General features: G+C 41.3%; 2 protein-coding genes across 2 annotated transcripts in view; one reads left to right on the forward strand and one right to left on the reverse strand.

Moving 5' to 3' along the window:
• Window positions 1–1,391, reverse strand: part of LOC126471210 (ATP-binding cassette sub-family G member 8) — a 329,035-nt gene extending 327,644 nt beyond the window's left edge. The window contains exon 1 of the mRNA XM_050099326.1: window positions 1,100–1,391. The gene's annotated coding sequence lies outside the window, so the exon portion shown is untranslated. The remainder of the gene's footprint in view (window positions 1–1,099) is intronic.
• A 996-nt stretch (window positions 1,392–2,387) lies between these two features.
• Window positions 2,388–20,894, forward strand: part of LOC126471211 (ATP-binding cassette sub-family G member 5) — a 137,809-nt gene continuing 119,302 nt past the window's right edge. The window contains exon 1 of the mRNA XM_050099327.1: window positions 2,388–2,574. Within this exon, the coding sequence (XP_049955284.1) occupies window positions 2,524–2,574 (51 nt within the window). The 5' untranslated portion in view covers window positions 2,388–2,523. The remainder of the gene's footprint in view (window positions 2,575–20,894) is intronic.

Genomic DNA, 20,894 nt, shown 5'->3' on the forward strand with positions numbered 1-20,894 from the left:
TTCAACATGGATGTAGCCATTTATAATAATCTTGGATCAGACTGGACATCCACTTTACAAGCAAAGTTGATATCTGTCCTGGTGACTTATGAAAAATAACATATCTATACAATTCATCATAAATTGATATTCATTGATACTTTTTTTATTTTCATCATTCCGGATGACCAACATATTGTTGGCCAAGATAAACAATGAGGTAACTTCAGTCAGCGAAATCCACGGGGAATATTGTTTTTCACTCTTCAGTACGTTGATCTCGATGGATAAGTATCTTTCGTGCAATCTCACACCATTAAATGATAAATGCTACAGAACTCATACGTATAAGGAGCACATACAAGTATCTTTAGCAAATTCTGCAACATCACACAATTCATTAATTCAGATTATCGGTACATTATTTTCGTTAAGTAAGTCTGTAAATAAAACAACACCGCAAAAATTTATATCAAACTACGCCACAGTAGACATAATATCACTGCAACTATGACAATCATCAGATTTTAATGTAACACAGCGAATTACAACCGTTTTGTGTTCATGACCGCGCGCATGCTTGTGTGTACACGCATATGCGTCCAGCAATTATACTTGACAAGAGACAGCATCAATCAATAGGGCGTTCGAACATTGCTACTCGTGATGTGATATTAAATTTTTAAAAAAGTAAACCGCCGAGAATTTTATACAGAATCCTCGAACTGTCAGTGTTATTACAAAACTGCCAAGAAAAAGAAGGGGCAATTGTTGGTCTGCGCAATGAAGCGATTTCAGTATAGAACAGAACATTAATTCCAGATATTTTAAGAAGGAAAAAAGGACAACTAAGAAGACAATAAAAAATTATTTACTCTTTGGGATATTTTTGTTTTGTTTACATGAATTAGACATTTTGATTTCAAATGATCATAGTTACACTATTGACTGTTAATAGTACGTTTTCAACATTAAAAAGTTTGCCCATGCCACAGAATTCATATACCGGTAATTAAATAATTAAAACTCTTTAACATAGCTGTCATGTCGTCGGTTTGTTAGCTTCACGACCTCAAATTACGTACTGAACATGTTAAGTATAGTTATTAAATTGCCTTACCTTGGCTAGGGCGTGTCGTATGCAACAGTCCAAATATCTTTCTGTGTTACAAATTCATTTTCGGTCAGCTCACACAGTCCGCAAATCTAAAAGGCAGTACAAATTATACAGTTGTCTTCACACGAAATCGTCAATAGGCAACTGTATACTCTGCTGAAAACCGTAATTGTTAAATCTAGCACCGGTTAACTTTGTAAAATACAATATAGATGAAAAAGGAGCACTTCACAATCACAAATCACGTACTCAGTACTTCAATCTCTGTCGCTACAGCTCTCTCAGATGAACTCTCAACAGGTGTACGCCGCGTGGCAAGTGTACCAACATTGCGTGAAACATTTTCACAGTCGGCTTCAATGTACAGTGCTGCCACAACATTGACATCATGAACTATACCGAAGATTCGCTTAACGTGTACCGAAGATTCGCTCAAATGTGCCATAGTGTAAAGTTGGCTATGATAGTAATCTACTCTGAAGATTGGTAATTAGCTTTTAAAATTTGTACGTCCTCGATTTCCATGGCAGTTTTCACCTCCTCTTTACATCATTGCAAATTTCTTGGTATTTAATTCACAGGACATGAAGTGTGCGCCAATCGGAAGCACCATTGGAAACTGGACACAACTTATTTGGTTCGCACTTAAGATTATGAGTTTATTTACTCCCTCTTCCCTTTTACGTTTGCGGTCTTGAAAATACTGTAGTACAGAAATCCCTGAGCGACAGAAAAGAGGAAACGAAGTTGGTGCAACAGGCAGCTTGTGAATGCCCTTTAACGCATTAGTGGGGTTCATACGTAGTTCATGGATAGTTGCACGGATTTTTTTGTAAAAGCGTTAAAAACTGAAACCACACAAGAATCTCACGTAGTTATCATTATGGACGCTGCTCCTTCTAGCCAGATAGTTGTTTTAGTTAGTCAGTAAATAATATATGAAGTCTGAAACGGCAGAGGTTTTGGCCATTATATTTTTGCACTATTACGCAGTTGGAACTTAATGACAATTAACAGTTAACTGGGGTTCTATGTAACATACGGTTTTGAGAGAGCGGTTTATTCTAATTCTGCGATACAAATGTGATTATGGTCGTTAACTTAATGAGACATTTTGATCAAAACTTAATTTCATTGTTCATACACGGAAAAGACAAACAGCGGTATAGGTTTCGTGCTACTTTTCCAATGTGGAAAAAGTTTCTGCTGTAACCATGCATTGAAATCACCCAGTACATCACTAGTTAGCTTGTGGTTGGTAGCAGGTGGTACTAACTTGCGCCTGGGAAGTAGGCATATTGAATGACGTACGGAGTGGATCGTCTGGAGTGCTAGTGATGTAGTATATGGCAGTTGTTGTTTGTAGTTGTCAGAGTGATGTTATGGTGACAGTCACGTCTCGTTCTTATCTACCTTTTTTATAGAAGATGAATGGTGAACACTGCCTGGAACTATGCAATGTGTTTCACACAGGTCATGTAAGTATTGGCCATCAACAATACGGATGAATCTTGTCAGAGCAAGTATTCCTGCTACATGCTTCACAGTTTTCTCGAGGACACGCCGTTTATATTGCAACATTTACTCTTACATGTTTTTGAATAACAAACCCACATAGCTGTAACGTATTATTGGGACATCGGCTTAATTAAAAGTAAATGACAACTTCCAAAACGTTTTCTCAGATTTCTTCGTCTAGCAAAAAAGTCATCAGAATCTGTGTTTTGTACTTCTTTGGAACAAAACTATTTGGAAACGGTATTATCTTGATGAGCAGATGTTGTTAGTTGTCAATGAAGACAAAAAAGTGGACTGCCAGAGGCTGTGTGTCTTTCTGTACCCACTTTCCTCACATCCCTCCCTACAACTACTTAAATTGTTAAAAATTTCATTTAAAAGATGGAGAGCTCACGTACTGCGAAGTGCTGATGTAATGTTTTAAATCGTTGACTAGTGATAAATTAGCGCCCTGGGAGTTAAATGAAAATTTTATTCACTACCGAAATCTACTGCCTAATCCACACAAAACATTCATTTACAAAACACACAACACACTGTAGATATCATACCCACCGGTCACTTACATTTTAAGAATTAAATCAACTGTTAACTATTATACGTGCATTTGTAATTCCAGTTAAAAGGTACAGTAGGTCAATACATTCTGCCAATGGTTACCTTCAACTTCACCTATGTTTTTAATGACTGGCCTATCAAAAAACCAATCAACACGCAAATTGTGTTTGTATTTGTATTCCATGTGTTCAAATATAAACACTGCTTCATTCATAATAGTTAACTGCTCTTATACAGGAAGACTCAAATAATATTTGCAGCTGTATCCAGCACAGAGAAAACTGGAAACCAACAGCAGAAAAATTAGTTGGCTAACATGTTCCGTTAAAATTTAAAAACATTTTTCAGGCCTAAATGTTTTTAGCCCTACTCTAAAATGCCTTTCCTTTTGCTACCCCTTTATGTTTGATGGCAGTTCATTATAAAGTGTGACACCAATTTTGCTCAAATGTATTTCAATAAAAGTGTTCTTTCATGCTCTAAATTGAGAAATCCACAGCTGAATATATTATCATAATGATAGTCACCATTTATTTGTAGACCTGCCTGTTTAGATCTGTGTGTTTGTTTATTTGTCCTTTGATCATTTGGCAAAACAGTATAGGATATTTCAGATACATTACAGAAATGAAATGTATGTATGTAAACACATACGAGGTAGGATAGGATAGAGCAGGAAGTCAGCCATGGCCTTACCAAAGGAACCCTCCCAGCATTCACCTTAGCGACTCAGGAAAACCAAAGTAAGGATGGCTGGATGGGTATGAATCCTGCTCCTACCAAATCAGAGTCCAGTGCATCAACATTGCCTTAGCCACCACCCACCTCAGTTACACAATTCACAAATATTTAGAAAACTTTCACTCACTTTCATGTGTGGAGACACTTGGGGCATGCATATTCCCTCCCAAGATGTAATGGAGTGGTGCCAGGAGGGGCATCTAGCTACCTTGTAAATTAACTGTTCCAAATCCAAAAGTAACCATGTTGAGCCAATGCAAATGCGGGGCAGAGGCAAAAGAGAAAGCTGATGATATGTCAGATGTACTGAGAGAACACTGAAAGACTCGTGTGTTCTGAGGGCCCCTAACATATACTGACTGATAAATGCCTTGGCCTCGATTGTTAAAATAAAAAAGAAAAATGCAAGTGGTGCTGTCATTTTATTTGAGATTAATAGTACTCTTTGATTTTGCTCTATAATCTAATTTCTTTTCAAAATCCTTTCCATAAGTGTACAGTGCATTGTAAAGAATGACACCAAAGTGGTCCACATGTCTTTTAGTATGAGTTGTTCTTCATGGAGAGACCTGGTATTGTGAGTGCTATACTTGCAAAATTATGGTAATCGCTGTTGATTTGCAGGTCTTAAAGTTTAGCACTTGCCAGCAACACACATTTGTGTATATGTATGGTGGGTAAAGTAATCACACAACTTTGCAAAAAGTGAACTGCAATGAGCTCTTGTAGAGCTATGTGACAAGGTTCGAATAGCTCCTTCTGAGGAGCAATCTTTTGAAATGATTCTATGAGCAAAACATGGGATTACAGAAGTGTCCAATTTCACCCGTCTGCTTTGACCCACGACGTCATCAGTATAGCAGCAATGGCTATTCTAAGTGTCTCCAATATGGTGCCTATTATGTCACTACGTAGACACAGCTACAAACATGAAAATACATATAAATAAGACAATACCATCTCCCTCGAAAAATATCACTTGAACTAACAGGATAACCACGGGAAATTGGGGGTTTTAAGGGTACAAGCTAAATATGACAGTAGAAAAACACAACACCACAATCCCAAAACACACAAAATGACAAACAAAAAAAATTGCAACATTTCGTATAAAAATTATTAATATATCTACAGAAATCGGACACTTTTTCTTGACCTATGTAGGTCAACCACAGCTAACGATACCAAAACACCAATACCTACAAACTGAAACTATGAAAATGCCAATTGGTCATTTCCCTTTACCGATATTGGCAACCACAGCTATTGATGCCAAAAAATCAACACTACAATTATGAAAAATAAAACCGAAACCACAACACCTCAAAAATCAAAGAATCAAAAATCTGTACATAAATTAGGACACATTCAATACACTACAAATACACAAAATATCACAACTCTAGAAGAATAGGCTTAAAAAAAAAATAGCTTGCCAATTCCGGCACTGCAAACTAGGTCTCTCTCTCTCTCTCTCTCTCTCTCTCTCTCTCTCTCTCTCTCTCTCTTACACACACACACACACACACACACACACCTTACGTCACCGGTCAAAGCAGACGGGTGGAATCGGACGTTTCCATTGATCCCTAAACATGCTGAACTGAGTCTCTGGGAGAGTTACATTACACGAGCAGAGTTACATTACATGATCTTTCCCACTGGGTGTGATCAGTGTACATTCCTATAAGTTTCGTTCATCAGACTTTTTCTATTTTCTGCCAGGTACCAGATAGAGATTTTTGTTTTGATTCCTTTTTCTAAATTGAATTTAATTTGTTTCCTTCAAATTAATGGTCAGCCTGTTGGCACTGAACCCTTAATCTATGGACTTGATTGGTTGTTGTAGGCAGAGATTCCTTATTGTTGCTCACTATTACGCTAATGTCATGCAAAATGATCATAGACTTTGTTTCTGAGGACTATGTGTCATTTATATAAACAACAAACAGAAGGTTACCTAATGCACTACTCTGTGGTACACCTATTTTGAATTCCTTTACATCAAGTACTAATCTGATTTTGCGATTAGGATGTGCTGGTGTGAGTTCCACAATCTGTTACCTATTTTGCAAATAGGATTGTAACCACGATTCCTATCACTTTTATCCTCATTGCTCTCTGTTTATCTAAAAGAATTTCATAAGGAAATGTATCAAAAGCTTTAGAAAGACTGAAATTAGCTCCTACAACACTATTGTTGTTTTCTGATTATTTCGTCTGTGTAATCCATTATTGCCGTTTCTGTATTTCTAGTTGCTGGAGGGCCATGCTGATTGCTGTGCAGTAGGTACTTGGTGACTCATTGTTTCATTAATCTCTCAAATACTTCAAAGAACATTGAGAGGGGTGATGTGGGTCAATAATTTTCCCGTAAATGGGACATCTTGACTGCCTTTCTTTGTATGTTTCCATTTCTTCCATTTTGTCTCTTATCTCGCCTTCATTTACCTTTGGTAGACCTTGAAACCCAAAGGTCTTCCCTTGGGTTTTGTGTGGTAGGCCTTCTGTGATGTACTGTCACATAGACCTGTATGTTCAAGGAAAAAGGAACTGATGACCTAGTAGTTTGGTTCCTTGAATCAACCAACCAACCAACCAATAATTTCAACTGTATCCCTATTACCTCTCTTGACCAAAGGCTTCACTTCCGAAATTTTTAATCTGTGAGGGAAATTCCCTCAGTTAATGATAAACAGCTATGTGAGCCAAATGCTTTGCAATTTGCGAAGCATAAGTGACACCAGTACCTCATGTACACCTGAGACATTTTGCATTTGTTGCGTTTAATCACCTTTGCTACTTCACATTCCCTAGTTGAAACTAATCTTGCACTGTATGCTGGTGTACAATACTTAAGTTTATGATAATTAATGAAATTCAAGCTTAGTGTTTGGGAAGCCTTTATAAAGTAACTTTTTATGTAATTTGGCTGGTCTTCTTTGCCAATATCAATGTTATCAGCATTTGCAAGTTTGATTTCCTACTTTTCATGTCTCTTCCCCCTATCATGTTTTACTACTTCCCCTACAGATTTAGATTTACTGCCCTACGGTCTTATTATTGTTATCATTTCTAAGTATTTTTGCCTCACCAGTTACCATGTTGATATATTTTTGAAAAGTCTTTACGTATCCTATAGATGCGGGATCTGTGGATCTTTTTGTTTGAAAACTAAGCCTTTGTCAAGTCTTACAGGAAAATTTAATGGCTGTCAAATCCAGGTACTAGATGTAATAGTTCCACATGAATGGACGCTGATCAGTTTCTTCAGAAAGCCAGTTTCAAAATTAGTCACAAATACTGAAGAGACAGCTTTCTAAGCACTGTTAATACCTCAATGTGAAAGCATTTCAAACCAGGATTCAGTATTCAGGCTATTTATAAAACTAGCACAGTTTTCTGCAGAGAAATTCCTTCTGTAAAAAGACATACGTGTCTTTCTTTCACAGTTATACCAGGAAGTCTAAGACAGTGGGCATTGTCATCAGATATCCCCAAATCAGTATTAATTTCTCTCTGTATGGTGTCCATATTTGAAAATAAAGGGTGACAATTATTGAACTATTCGGGAAAAAAAGTAAATTACTTACAAACTATGGTGTTTACACATTTTATTCAACATGTAAACATCATTACAGGTATTTGGGTTTAGGTTAGGAGATGTTCGATATACCTGGCATCATTGGCGATGATGTGGTACAGACAAATAACTGAAATTCCGCATGGCCCACTGAAGTGTCGGAAAGTCAATGCTGTTGGTGACCTTCTGAATGGCTGTTTTCAGCTCATCATTGCTTTTGGGGTTATTGCTGTACACCTTGTCTTTACTATAGCCTCACAAAAACGAGTCGCATGTGTTCAGATTCAGAGAATATGGTGGCCAATCGAGGCCCACCCCAGTCGTCCGAGTACTCCAGAGCCAAAATGCAATCCCCGAAGTGCCCCTCCAGGACATCAAACACTCTCCTATTTGGATAGGGTGGTGCTCCATCTTGCATAAACCACATCTTGTCAAAATCAGGGTCACTTTGGATAATGGAGATGAAATCGTCTTCCAAAATCTTCACATACTGTTTGGTAGTCACCATGCCATCAAGAAATCTCACACTGATTATTCTATGGCTGGACATTGCTCACCACACATTCACCCATTAAGGGTGAAGAGACTTCACGATCATGAATTGCGGGTTCTCAGTTCCCCAAATGCATTAGTTTTTCTTATTGCCATCCAAATGAAAGTGGGCTTCATTGCTAAACCAAACCATAGTAGTTCCCATAATGCCCCATGGTCATCCGTGCAGTCTGAATGTCCTATCAAAACCGTTCAGAAGTTGTGACAATTTTATTTCATATTGTTCACTAATTGTCACCCTCTTTTTACTTTATAAAGGCTTCCCAAACACTAAGCTTGAATTTAATTGATTAGGATAAACTTAAGTATTGTACACCAGCATACAGTGCAAGATTGGTTTCAACTAGGGAATGTGAAGTAGCAAATATATGTTGTCTATAAAATTTTCTGTTGAATTTTTTGTTGTTGTGGGGCTATTTATTAAAGGAAACATGTTGCAGCTCTGCGCTATATTAATAGCTAGTTTGTTAGGTGCAGATTCATGCAAAGTCCCCATAGACATAGTAAAAGACTGGTTTATTAATGAAAGCACCTATGTCCGCACTAGGTGATCTATGTACTGCTGTAATTACTTCTTCACCCAGCTACTCATGCAATCAAGCAGCAGCAGCAGCTTCAAAATGTTTTTCAATACTCTATGCTTCTGCCTCTCAGTTTATTTTATATTCAGCATGAGATTTAATAAAAATGCAAACTGCTCCACTTTTAGCACCGTGCCAATGGAACTGACTAGCCACATTATAATGATTAATGTTAAAGGTCCCTAATTCAAAATCCCTGCAATGTGCCATAAAACACAGTTAGCAGTGGAATCATTAAGTGCAACTTCAAGTTCAAAAGATTTATTGCTCAAACTCTGTATATTATAGCTTAAAATACGTAAACCTTTAGCATTGAGACTGGGAACAGTTGTACTTATACTTTGGTATGTCATAGCTGATCCTGTTTTGAGGTGGGGCACCAAAAATCCTGGAGTACTACAGGTTTTCTGCACCTTGTAGATCAGCCTTTAGATGCATTGTAATGCTCATCACAGCTGCTAAGAGTGAGGCTGGGTCTAGTGCTGCCATCAGACAGTTCCCATATACTGTTACTGGTGTAGGGTCTTCAGCTGCTGGTTCAGGGTCTTCTTCTGACAGTATAGGTTCCTTCACTGCCCGTGCAGGGGCCTCTGCTGTTGGTGAACCTCACCAGTTACTGTTGACGGAGAATTTTGCAGCTGTCTTGCTGTGATTTCCCTAGATGATTTCTGGACCTTCAGAATTACCGTTTTCATTGCTTTTAAATGTTGCATTGGCAGAATCACTGTGTATCTTGTAAAGCATTTTGTTCTTGGACTTTATTCCAAGATTAACTCACGAATTTTCCATAATATCATGTCTATGAGGTACACTGGCAACGAGGAAATAAAATTCACTTGTTTTTTGCAAAGGTTCTCTAAGAACAGTCTTTGCACATTTGCTCTTATTCCTATAAACATTGTTAGTACCTCCAATTAACACGCGGTCACTACCGGGCATTAACATACTCGCATTGTTTTGGTACTTCCTTGGAGAGGGATGGGGGTTGGTGGTACCCATACCACTGAAACACATTTCACTACTTACCGTGATTGCTGATCATCAGCACACATTTTCCACTTAAATAAGTGTTAGTTTTCCAACAGAATACTTGTGAAAGAATTCTAAGAAACAAATGTGCTGAATTGAATCTCTGACCAACTTTCACTACATGGTCTTTCCAGTTTCTCAGTCAACTCTAATTTCTAACAGTTTTGTAGATCGTACTATATGTAACACTTTAACCCCCCCCCCCCCCCCCCCACACACACACACTGTATTAATATCTTGGTTTTCATTTATTTTTTGAAATATAAAGTACTGATTTGTTTTATTCACATTAGGTGTCAACCTATTCGTATTAAACCATGAATGTATGGAAGTGAATGACCTGGTCAACAGTTGTCCCTCACTGGGACTCACTGGGACATTAGTGTCTTACACAGATAATGTGATCTTGGCTGCTGTGCCAGATGTCTGTCTGTCTGTCTCTTATATAAGTTACGAACTGAAGAGTAGCTAACATGCTAAATTGTGGTACATCTATTCTGTCTTCCATTGCATTAGATACCAGTCTTAAGTCATGAATAGACTGAGGTGGTGTGAGTTTTACACCTTGTGTTGCATGGTGTGTGTTGGTGTGGCTTTTTTTTTTTTTTTTTTTTTAAATGGGATGCTTTGAGTCAAATCTTTAGTACACTTGTAATTCTTATTGCTTACAGTTTGTCTATAAAAGTTTAAAGACTAGCACCATTGAATGCTTTAGAAATATGTAAGTTGACACCTGTGACACTTCAATTAGTACTCGTGATTATATTTATGGCAGCATCAAAGCAAACTGAGAAAGAAACATCCAATAACAAAACAAACATGATAACCAGAAATGATTTCTACAGAGCCACACAACTGAGAGAAAAACTGATTTTTAATACATAATAAGTTCATTATTATTCAGTGAATAATTTTGTCATGTGGCAGAAGTAGTAGAAATAACATGAAAAAAGCAGTTCAAAATTCTTAGAAAATTGGCAAAATAGCACAAAGCTGAGGTAGAATCAGAGACAATACAAGGTTAATATATAATGCTGAGAGTGAAAGTCTCCTAAAGTCAGATTTCTATTAAGTTCTAAGAATAAAAGAGGATTTTTGAACAAAATGGAGCAATTGTAAAGTGATGGCTTATATGCATGACCAGTCTACATTTTAGTTAAGTAAGTATCCAGAAGGTGATTGTAACACAGTTGTAGTAATAATTGCCGTCTTTAACTCGGTCCCTATACAGATGATGTTGGGACCAAAAGCTTACAACTGGCTCATACTGCATTGACAGCTAGAACAAGCATGCCTCCTCCTCCCAAGGCAGCCAGCTTACGTCTTATAAAAGAAATTATATTTAATGAGTTGTGCACACAAATAATGTTATGCAGCTAAGATTGGCAATGAGCATAAACATTCTGGAGCAGCACAAAGTCGTCAAATTTAACACAAAAAATTAACAGTTGTAGGAATTGTTCACAGAGAGGATAGGTGAATCAATATGGTGATTTATTTGTCTTGCAGCCATTTAACATAGTGGTATGACACTCATTGGGCACATTGCAAAAATATTTGAGTGTGATTCAGTTTGGGGGTGGGTGATTACAGGTGCATTATTTACGTGTCATCTCCACTCAACACAACATTATTCATGAAACTTGATTTACCTTTCTTCATTAGGCCCATTAACCAAATTGCTGGATACACAAAATTGATATGCAACAGCAGAAACATTTTCCACATAAAACAGTCATTAAAAGCAGTACACCTGCTGCCTGTATATAAGTATACTGTGCAGGATACACGGGGAGTTAGTACCAGTTTGAGATAACGTGTGTAATTAAAGTGTACAACCATCTGTCAAGCAGATGTTTTAACTTTGTTGTAAACATTGTCATCTCTTTTACCCTCTTTTTGTAAGTTGGTAATGCCTCATAAAATGTAATTTCAATGTGGAGGAGGAGGAGGAGGAGATTAATGCTTAACGTCCCGTCGACAACGAGGTCATTAGAGACGGAGCGCAAGCTCGGGTGAGGGAAGGATGGGGAAGGAAATCGGCCGTGTCCTTTCAAAGGAACCATCCTGGCATTTGCCTGAAGCGATTTAGGGAAATCACGAAAAACCTAAATCAGGATGGCTGGAGACGGGATTGAACCGTCGTCCTCCCGAATGCGAGTCCAGTGTAATTTCAATGTGGCTCACATATCTTTAGGTATGGGTTTTTTTCATTCATTGCATGAGAGAAACCCTCCAGTTGTCGGTGTTGTAGTCATGATAGTCAGCACATGTTTGGAAATGTCTGAGGTTGCTCTAACAAGTAAAAACATGCACTTGTACATATATAGGGAAGTTGCTGTTAAGCATACCTAAGGTTTTTGCAAAATGTTCATGAAGGGCTGTATGATAATATCTAAATGGCTCATTCCTATAATGTATTAGGTTGGTGCATAGGTTCGTAGAGTTTTTCTTTTGCATGGTAGTATTCCAGTTGTTATGAGTTTATTTATCTGTTGTCATTTTTTATTTGTAGTTCACTAATGCTGTTTGAGTTAACGTATTGTCATTTTGTCATTTGAAGGTAGTGAGTAGAGCTGTGGACAGTAGAAAACTGAGTGCCAAGTGGAAAAATCAGAACACCTCTGACATATTCATATAATGCGATTGGACAGAACACAGCAAGAAAATGGTTTTTCTCGTTTTAAGGAGGATTGTTTTGACATTAGTGTGCCTCTTCCCATTCAGGAAGACCTTCAGGGTTTGGTGAAAATCGTTGAAACACATTAATCCACAATGATCCACATCATGTACTCAAGAACAGACAAATGCTATGAAATTCAAAATTTGGTGTATGGGTACTGTATGCTCTAAGCTGAAATCACAAAAATTGGTAGGTGGCCATATGTGCATCTCTGCTTGCTCGTAATCAATTCGCTTGTGAACAATACCGACCATTTGTATCCTGTATCAGTATTGATGACAAGAAATTGTGTCTTTATCCTAATATAAGGAAAAGAAAGGAATGGTTGAGCCCAAACAAAGCAGCAACTCCCCATGCAAAGACACCTACAAAAGACAATATTATGAATCTGGTGGAACGGCGATGGTGTGGTGTGTACTATGAGTTGCTTTTCCGAGGTGTGACCATTACTGCTGACATTTATTGTCAACAACGGAGATGTTTTGCAGATGCAGTCCAAGAATGATGACCAGAAAGACTGTGTGAAGTGATGCTACTCCATGATAAAGCCTTCCTTCATTCTGCTGGACTAACAAAATACACTATACAAGAGTTTGTTTGGGAAGTCATTCCATAACCACCTCATTCACCTGATCTTGTGCCTTCAGATTTTCACCCTTTTCTGCTCTCTATTGAACATCATTCAAGCAGCTTCTTTATGAATGAAAATGTGCTCCAAACATAGCTTGATGAGTTCTTTGTCTCAAAACCATGTGATTTCTACAGTTGTGGAATTGAAAAGTTACCCTAGCATTGGTAGATGGTTGTCAGTAGTGAAGGAGAATATATTAATGATGACTAAAGTGTCTGTTATGTGTAACTGTTGTGTTTATTTAACTTGTGGAACAATGCTACAAACTTATGCACCAGCCTAGTAAAATTTAAATGACAGTTGGTCTACCACTGTACAGAACTGCAGTGTCTAGTGTAAATTCTAATGGTCCCAACATTGATGATCATCTCTCTAGACTACTGGACTGCCAGCAGATGGTCTAAGAAAATATGGTGGGTTCTTGTTGCTCTTCTTATAAGGTCATCATTACAGTAAAAATTAAACATGTCACTGTCACAACTCGGCTATTCAAATAGGTAAAAATATGGTATTGTTATACATATCTACAAGGAAGGAATTGATACAGTTTTTAATAATTGCAAGTAAGCTTAACTGCGGACATCTTCTACAATTTTATTGAAGGCAGTAACACAGACAGTAGAAGAGAAAGACACTCGCACCAGGTAATAAAATGAAGACAGTAAATGGTATGGTGAAGGAGGAGACTGGTAGAACCAAAGATGGGGAGGAGCAGATATCTTTAAGAGTTAGTGAAATATTGGTAATAGAAGAGTGTAGTTTTCCAAAATTTTTTACAAGTGATCCATAACTGTTGCTGAAGAGTTGAGGCTGTCAAGTTAAGTAGATGCTGGCCATACAGTATGAGGTGTGACAATAAAGAAACCAGACTAATGCTCTAACTTTTTATTGGAAATACTTAACACTTAACACAACTGAAATGTTGTCCCCTTCTATGTAGTCCCTTCCCTGATTCCTGCACTGCTCGATGCAAGTTAGAAGCAGTGCTGCAAGTATTTCTCTATTATGCTGTTGAGGAGGCTCACCGCTTTACCTTCACTGCATCCATGGACTTGAACATGGTTCCTTTGAGAGCAGACTTCAGTTTTGGGAAGAGAAATGCTAAATATGCAACATGAAGCTCAGGTAAATCCCATCAGTAGTTCCCGCAGACGGCTCACCACTCTTTGGCAGGTTCGTGCTTGGCTACTACAGGGCCCCAGCCTTTGCAGCATTTTTTCCCTTCCGTGTTGCATGTCTCTCCTGTTGCTATTCTTTTTCCCCTCCCTTGGAAACATGTCTAGGATGTTATTGGGAATGTTCTGCACTGTCTGTCGCTGATGTAAGAACAGTCTCACCTTTGTTTTTCGCTCCTTTTTACTTTCTTCATTTCCTTTCGCTTCTCGTTCCTCTTTCTCTTCTTCTCCCCTGTGCACTTCTGAAGGCTGGCCTACGTGTCTGACGTGTAACAGGTGACTGGGTAACACGTAATTCCCAGCCCCGGGTCGACAGGTAGAGTCCGCACATACCCCCTGGTACAGACCAGGCCCAGGGAGGGGTGATTGCCTGAGCTGCAACCTTCCGAAATTGCCAATTGGTCCCTCTGTCATATGGTAGATGACAAAATGGTAGATATCGAAATAGATGACAGAGGGATAGAGAAACAATTAAAATCGCTCAAAAGAGGAAAGGCCGCTGGACCTGATGGGATACCAGTTCGATTTTACACAGAGTATGCAAAGGAACTTGCCCCCCTTCTTGCAGCAGTGTACCGTGGGTCTCTAGAAGAGTGTAGCATTCCAAAGGATTGGAAAAGGGCACAGGTCATCCCCGTTTTCAAGAAGGGACGTCGAACAGATGTGCAGAACTATAGACCTATATCTCTAATGTCGATCAGTTGTAGAATTTTGGAACACGTATTATGTTAGAGTATAATGACTTTTCTGGAGATTAGAAATCTACTCTGTAGGAATCAGCATGGGTTTCGAAAAAGATGATCGTGTGAAACCCAGCTCGCACTATTCGTCCACGAGACTCAGAGGGCCATAGACATGGGTTCCCAGGTAGATGCTGTGTTTCTTGACTTCCGCAAGGCGTTCGATAGAGTTCCCCACAGTCGTTTAATGAACAAAGTAAGAGCATATGGACTATCAGACCAATTGTGTGATTGGATTGAAGAGATCCTAGCTAACAGAACGCAGCATGTCATTCTCAATGGAGAGAAGTCTTTCGAAGAAAGAGTGATTTCAGGTGTGCTGCAGGGGAGTGTCGTAGGACCATTGCTATTCACAATATACGTAAATGACCTTGTGGATGACATCGGAAGTTCACTGAGGCTTTTTGCGGATGATGCTGTGGTATATCGAGAGGTTGTAACAATGGAAAATTGTACTGAAATGCAGGAGGATCTGCAGCGAATTGACGCTTGGTGCAGGGCATGGCAATTGAATCTCAATGTAGACAAGTGTAATGTTCTGCGAATACATAGAAAGAAAGATCCCTTATCATTTAGCTACAATATAGCAGGTCAGCCACTGTAAGCAGTTAATTCCATAAATTATCTGGGAGTAGGCATTAGGAGTGATTTAAAATGGAATGATTATATAAAGTTGATTGTCAGTAAAGCAGATGCCAGACATAGATTCATTGGAAGAATCCTAAGGAAATGCAATCCGAAAACAAAGGAAGTAGGATACAGTATGCTTGTTCGCCCACTGCTTGAATACTGCTCAGCAGTGTGGGATCCATACCAGATAGGGTTGATAGAAGAGATAGAGAAGATCCAATGGAGAGCAGCGCGCTTTGTTACAGGATCATTTAGTAATCGCAAAAGCGTTACGGAGATGATAGATAAACTCCAGTGGAAGACTCTGCAGGAGAGACGCTCAGTAGCTCGGTACTTTGTTGAAGTTTCAAGAACATACGTTCACCAAGGAGTCAAGCAATATATTGCTCCCTCCTACGTATATCTCGCGAAGAGACCATGAGGATAAAATCAGAGAGATTAGAGCCCACACAGAGGCATACCGACAATCCTGCTTTCCACAAACAATACAAGACTGGAATAGAAGGGAGAACCAATAGAGGTACTCAAGGTACCATCCACCACACACCGTCAGGTGGCTTGCGGAGTATGGATGTAGATGTAGATGTTCGGGAGGTGTGACCTGAGGTGTGGACAATCACCTAAGGTAGGTGCGCCCCCTTGTGAAGGGAGCCCCTATTTGGAAGGAGTGCGCCATCGGAGACACTGGCAATCACGGGGGATTTTCTTGCAATGAGTCAATCATCTTCCCAATCAACATCTACAAAACATAAACATAATGAGGCTAATGATTCGAAGGCCCTTCCCCATGAACCACGGTTCCTCATGGTCACACATACTGAAGACAGTCAGTCCTTTGTCATGGTAAATCTGTTTATTATTCAGAAAGGTGTTGATGCAATTGCTGTTCCTGTGAAATCCTGCTCTCATTAACAGAATGGCACTTTTCTTTTGGAGACTGCTTCTGATTCTCAAGCGCAACTACTGCTTGCTGCCTCACTTCTCCATGGCTACCCTGTTCGTGTCAAGGTCCATCGAACTTAGAGTTCTTCCCGTAGTGCTCGGCAGTCAACCAAGGTCGAAATCCGATCTTACCTCTCTGATCAGGGTGTCATTGCCATCCATTATGTAATGAAAAAGGTAGATTCCTCCTTAGTGCCCACCCACACTCTTTTTCCTCACCTTTGATAGAGTGATGCTGCCATCCAAGGGCTAAGTAGGCTATGAAATTATCACAATCCGGCTGTACATTCCAAACCCGATGTGCTGATACCAGTATCATCATTTACACCACACTAGGACGTCTTGTTGACACCCAGCCAAATGTGTAACCTGTGGTAGGGATGCACTGAGGGTGATTGTCCACCTCCTTCTCCCCGCTGTATCAACTGCAATGGCGGCAATACTGCCTCCTCTCAGGATTTTCCGGTGTATCTTGATGAATGGGCTCTCCAAGAGATTCGGTAAAGGAAAAATTGCCTTACCCAGTAGCTCGCAAGTTACTGCCTAGTCACAAATTCTGTGTTCTCTCATCTGGCACTTGCAGTTCTGTTCTTGTTACCCCTCACTCCATGAAGGACATGGCCACACAGACATGTGACCTCCAATTCAGCTCTGAGGTTGTGAAATCGCCCAGTGTCAAGGTAGCATCGCCATCCCCCTGTTGTGCAACAAGCCATCAAACTATTGCCTCAAGGGGCGAAGCCACCAGCTACACAACCGGTAGGCTGGAAAGGACAGAGAAAGTACTCCCGTGAAGACTTCCTCCATCCCTCCAGCCAAACAACACCCGAGTTTTCATCTAACCGGAAAGGCTCAATGAAGTCCACCAAAGGCAAATGATCTTCCCCTTTGCCACCTCAAAGATCCTCTTCGATTGTGTCGCCACGTGATACCCTAGCCCAGCCAGCCTCCGTGTTGCCGGTGCTCACCAATAAATGTTTTTCAGTTTTGAATTCCACTAACTGACTGACTGTACAAGCAAGCTGATGCTTCTGTGGACCCCATGGAGCAGGATCCTCCTGATTGTGTGCCCTGTAGTAGTGCCTCTTCCCCAGCTGTCATCCAGCAGCTGTCGAGTTGACACCTGTACATATCTGCCTCATCATGACTCTCCTCCAATGGAATGTTCACGGCATTCGGTCCCACAAAGAGGATGTACCGCTGCTTTTAGCGTCACAGTCCCCTTGTACTTTGCCTTCAGGGAATGAAATTGCACCCTCACAACCACTTTGAGGTTTCACATTTCTTACCGATTCGTTTTGACCTTCCCCCTGAGGTTGGCATTCCATCTCATGGGGACGTCATGCTGCTCATACGGGATGACATTCATAGTCAACCCATCTCCCTGACTACCAATCTTCAAGCTGTTGCAGTTCGCGTTTTCATTCCCCACCTGACTTTTTCCCTCTGTACCGTATATGTCCCTCCATCATTCCCTGTCACCAGGGCAGACTTCCTTCAACTTACTTGGCAGCTGCCTCCCCCATTTTTTGCTACTTGGCAACTTTAATGTGCATCATCCCCTTTGGGGTTCTCCCAGGACCTGTCAGAGTTGTGCCCTCTTGGCTGACCTTCTTAACCAACTTCACCTCTTCTGCCTTAACACCCACTTTCCTTTCCGACTCCTCACACTCCTATTCCCAATTTTACATGTCCTTGTGCGCTGCCCAGCTTGCCCCTCGTCTTGAGTGGTCCGTTCTTACTGACGCCTACTCGAGCGACCGTTTCCCCTGTGCTATCAATTTGCTGACTCCTTCCCCATCTGTGTGCACTCCTAAATGGCAGCTTCCTAAGGCTGACTGGCAGCTTTACTCCTCCCTGGCGACCTTCGAAAAACAAGATTTCCCCTGTTGCAATGACCAGGTAAAATATCTCACAAATGTTATCCTTACTGCTGCAGAACATTCCATCCCTCGCACTTCCTCTTTACCGCATCATGTCCCAGTCCCTTGGTGGATTGAGGCATGCCGCGATGGAATTCGTGCATGGAGACGTGCTCTCTGCATATGTAACTGCCACCCTACGCTGGCAAACTGCATTCATTATAAACAGATGTGTTGAAAGTGTCATTGGGTTCTATGGGATAGCAAAAGAGCTAGCTGGATTTCATTCACTAATTCTTTTAACAGTTCCACACCTTCCTCTGTCCCCCCAGGGGGTCCACAACTCTTTTGTGGATACGTGCGTAGCAAGCACGGGACCCCGAGCTAATGTGGCCCTCCTTCCTTTCCGGGCTGCATACCTTCCCTTTCCACATCCTTCCCCGTCCCCCATCTTCACCCCCCCCCCCTCACCTCTGGCTCTTTCCTTCCCTTTCTCCCCCTCTGGGAGTATTGTTTGTGCCTACGTCCGGAGACGGACGCTCGAAACTGTTACAAATTCCTTGCTTTCTACACTTGCAAGTCTTCGTCCTTCCTCTGTCCTTCTCTTTTCCTTCCCTCTTCTCTTTGCCCTTTTCTCCGCTGCGGCGTTTGAGACCCCTCTTCTTTCCTTTCCCTTTCTCTTTTTTCCTCCCTGTGCGTGTCTGAAGGCCGACCCACGCACTTCCATGCGTAGCCGGTGACGGGGTAACGCGTAATTCCCCGCCCCGGGTAGACAGGTAGGACACGTACGTACCCCCTGGTAACGGCCAGGCCTAGGGAGGGGTGATTACCCGAGCTGATACCTTCCGAAAGTGCCAATTGGTCCCTCCGTCCGTTTGTCGGGAGGTGTGACCTGAGGTGTGAACAATCACCTAAGGTGGGAGTGCCCTCAGAGAGGGCCCCCACAAGGGAGGAGCGCGCCATCGGAGACGCCGGTAATCATGGGCTATTCTGCCTCAATGGTTTCCTCACCTTCCACTATGTCTGCTCACAAGCGTAAGTTCACTGAGTCTCAACCACAGACAGTTCTTTCATCGTTGCCACAGTTCCATGTTGTTTCTCGGTCTGACGAAGGTCACGATTTCTCCACGGTCAACCTTTTCATTATTCAGAAAGGTGTCGACGCAATTGCAGGTCCTGGAAAATCTTGTTACAGATTACGGAATGACACCTTGTTGTTAGTAACAGTCAGTGCCCTCCAGGCACAAAAATTGCTACGTACCTCACTACTACACACCTTCCCTGTCCGGGTGGAACCGCACCGTACTTTAAATTCCTCGCGTGGAGTCGTTTATACACACTCCCTCGATGGATTGTCTGATGAAGAAATTCAGCACTACCTGTCTGACCAGGGCGTAACAGCTGTTCATAGTCATGAAAAGGGTTGACACGAACATCATTCCAACCCGCACTGTCTTCTTGACATTTGACAAAGTTCAACTCCCATCAAAAATCAAAGCAGGCTATGAGATAATTTCCATTCGCCCTTACGTCCCAAACCCTACGCGTTGCTATCGGTGTCAGTGGTTCAATCACACCAGCCAGTCCTCTTCCAATCTGGCCAAATGTGTTACGTGTGGCAAGGATGCCCATGAGGGTGCTTGTCCACCTCCATCCCCTCGCTGCATCAACTGTATGGGTGACCACGCTGCTTCCTCTCGAGATTGCCCCGTTTTTAAGGACGAAAAGCTCATCCAGGAAATCAGAGTGAAGGAAAGGGAGTCGACCTTTGCTGCTCGAAAATTATTCGCCAGTCAACAGCCCACCGTGCCTCAGACAGGAAAATACAGCACTGTCCTTGCTTCTCCTTGGCCAACAAAGGAGGTGGCCACGCAGACTTGCGACCTCACCTTTAGTGCCACAGTTGTCAGATCGGCCAGCGCAAAGATCGCCCGTTCAACCTCACCACTTTCGCCTGCCCACTCTGTGGCTCACCCTTCATCGGGTTCTGCTAAATCTCGAGCCCAAAAGTCAGACACCAAGACTTCGAAAAAAGAGCATACTCGTGAAGATTTTTTACGTACCCCAACTTCACACCCATCGGTTCCTCCTTCATCTAAACATCATACTTCCAAGAAGGCTACAAAGAAACCCAGTTCATCTCCTTCTCCGCCAAGGCGTGTCCCATCTACAGCACCACCTGGTGGAAATCGCCCTCGGCCGTCTTCTGTGTCGCCGAGGCGCACAGCTGGCGGCCGATCAACCGGCCGATCGCTGGTGGCAGGAGCTGCTCCTGAACAACCTGTAGATCAGGATCTTCTGCCTTCGGCTGAATGCCATTCCATGCTGTCGGTTGCAAGCTCTGAGCAGTCGTTGAGTTGACAGCGACCTTGGTCACATTCCTCCATTTTCTGTTCACTGTCCATTATCCACTGGAATATCCGCGGCATTCAAGCCAATCGAGATGAATTGTCGGTCCTCATACGATCCTACTCGCCGGTCATCTTCTGTCTTCAGGAAACAAAGCTGCGTCCCCATGACCGCTTTGTTCTTCCTCATTTTCAGTCTGTCCGATATGATCTCCAGTCTGTTGA

The sequence above is a fragment of the Schistocerca serialis genome, chromosome 3 (genome assembly GCF_023864345.2).
Source record: "Schistocerca serialis cubense isolate TAMUIC-IGC-003099 chromosome 3, iqSchSeri2.2, whole genome shotgun sequence".
Lineage (NCBI taxonomy): Eukaryota > Metazoa > Arthropoda > Insecta > Orthoptera > Acrididae > Schistocerca > Schistocerca serialis.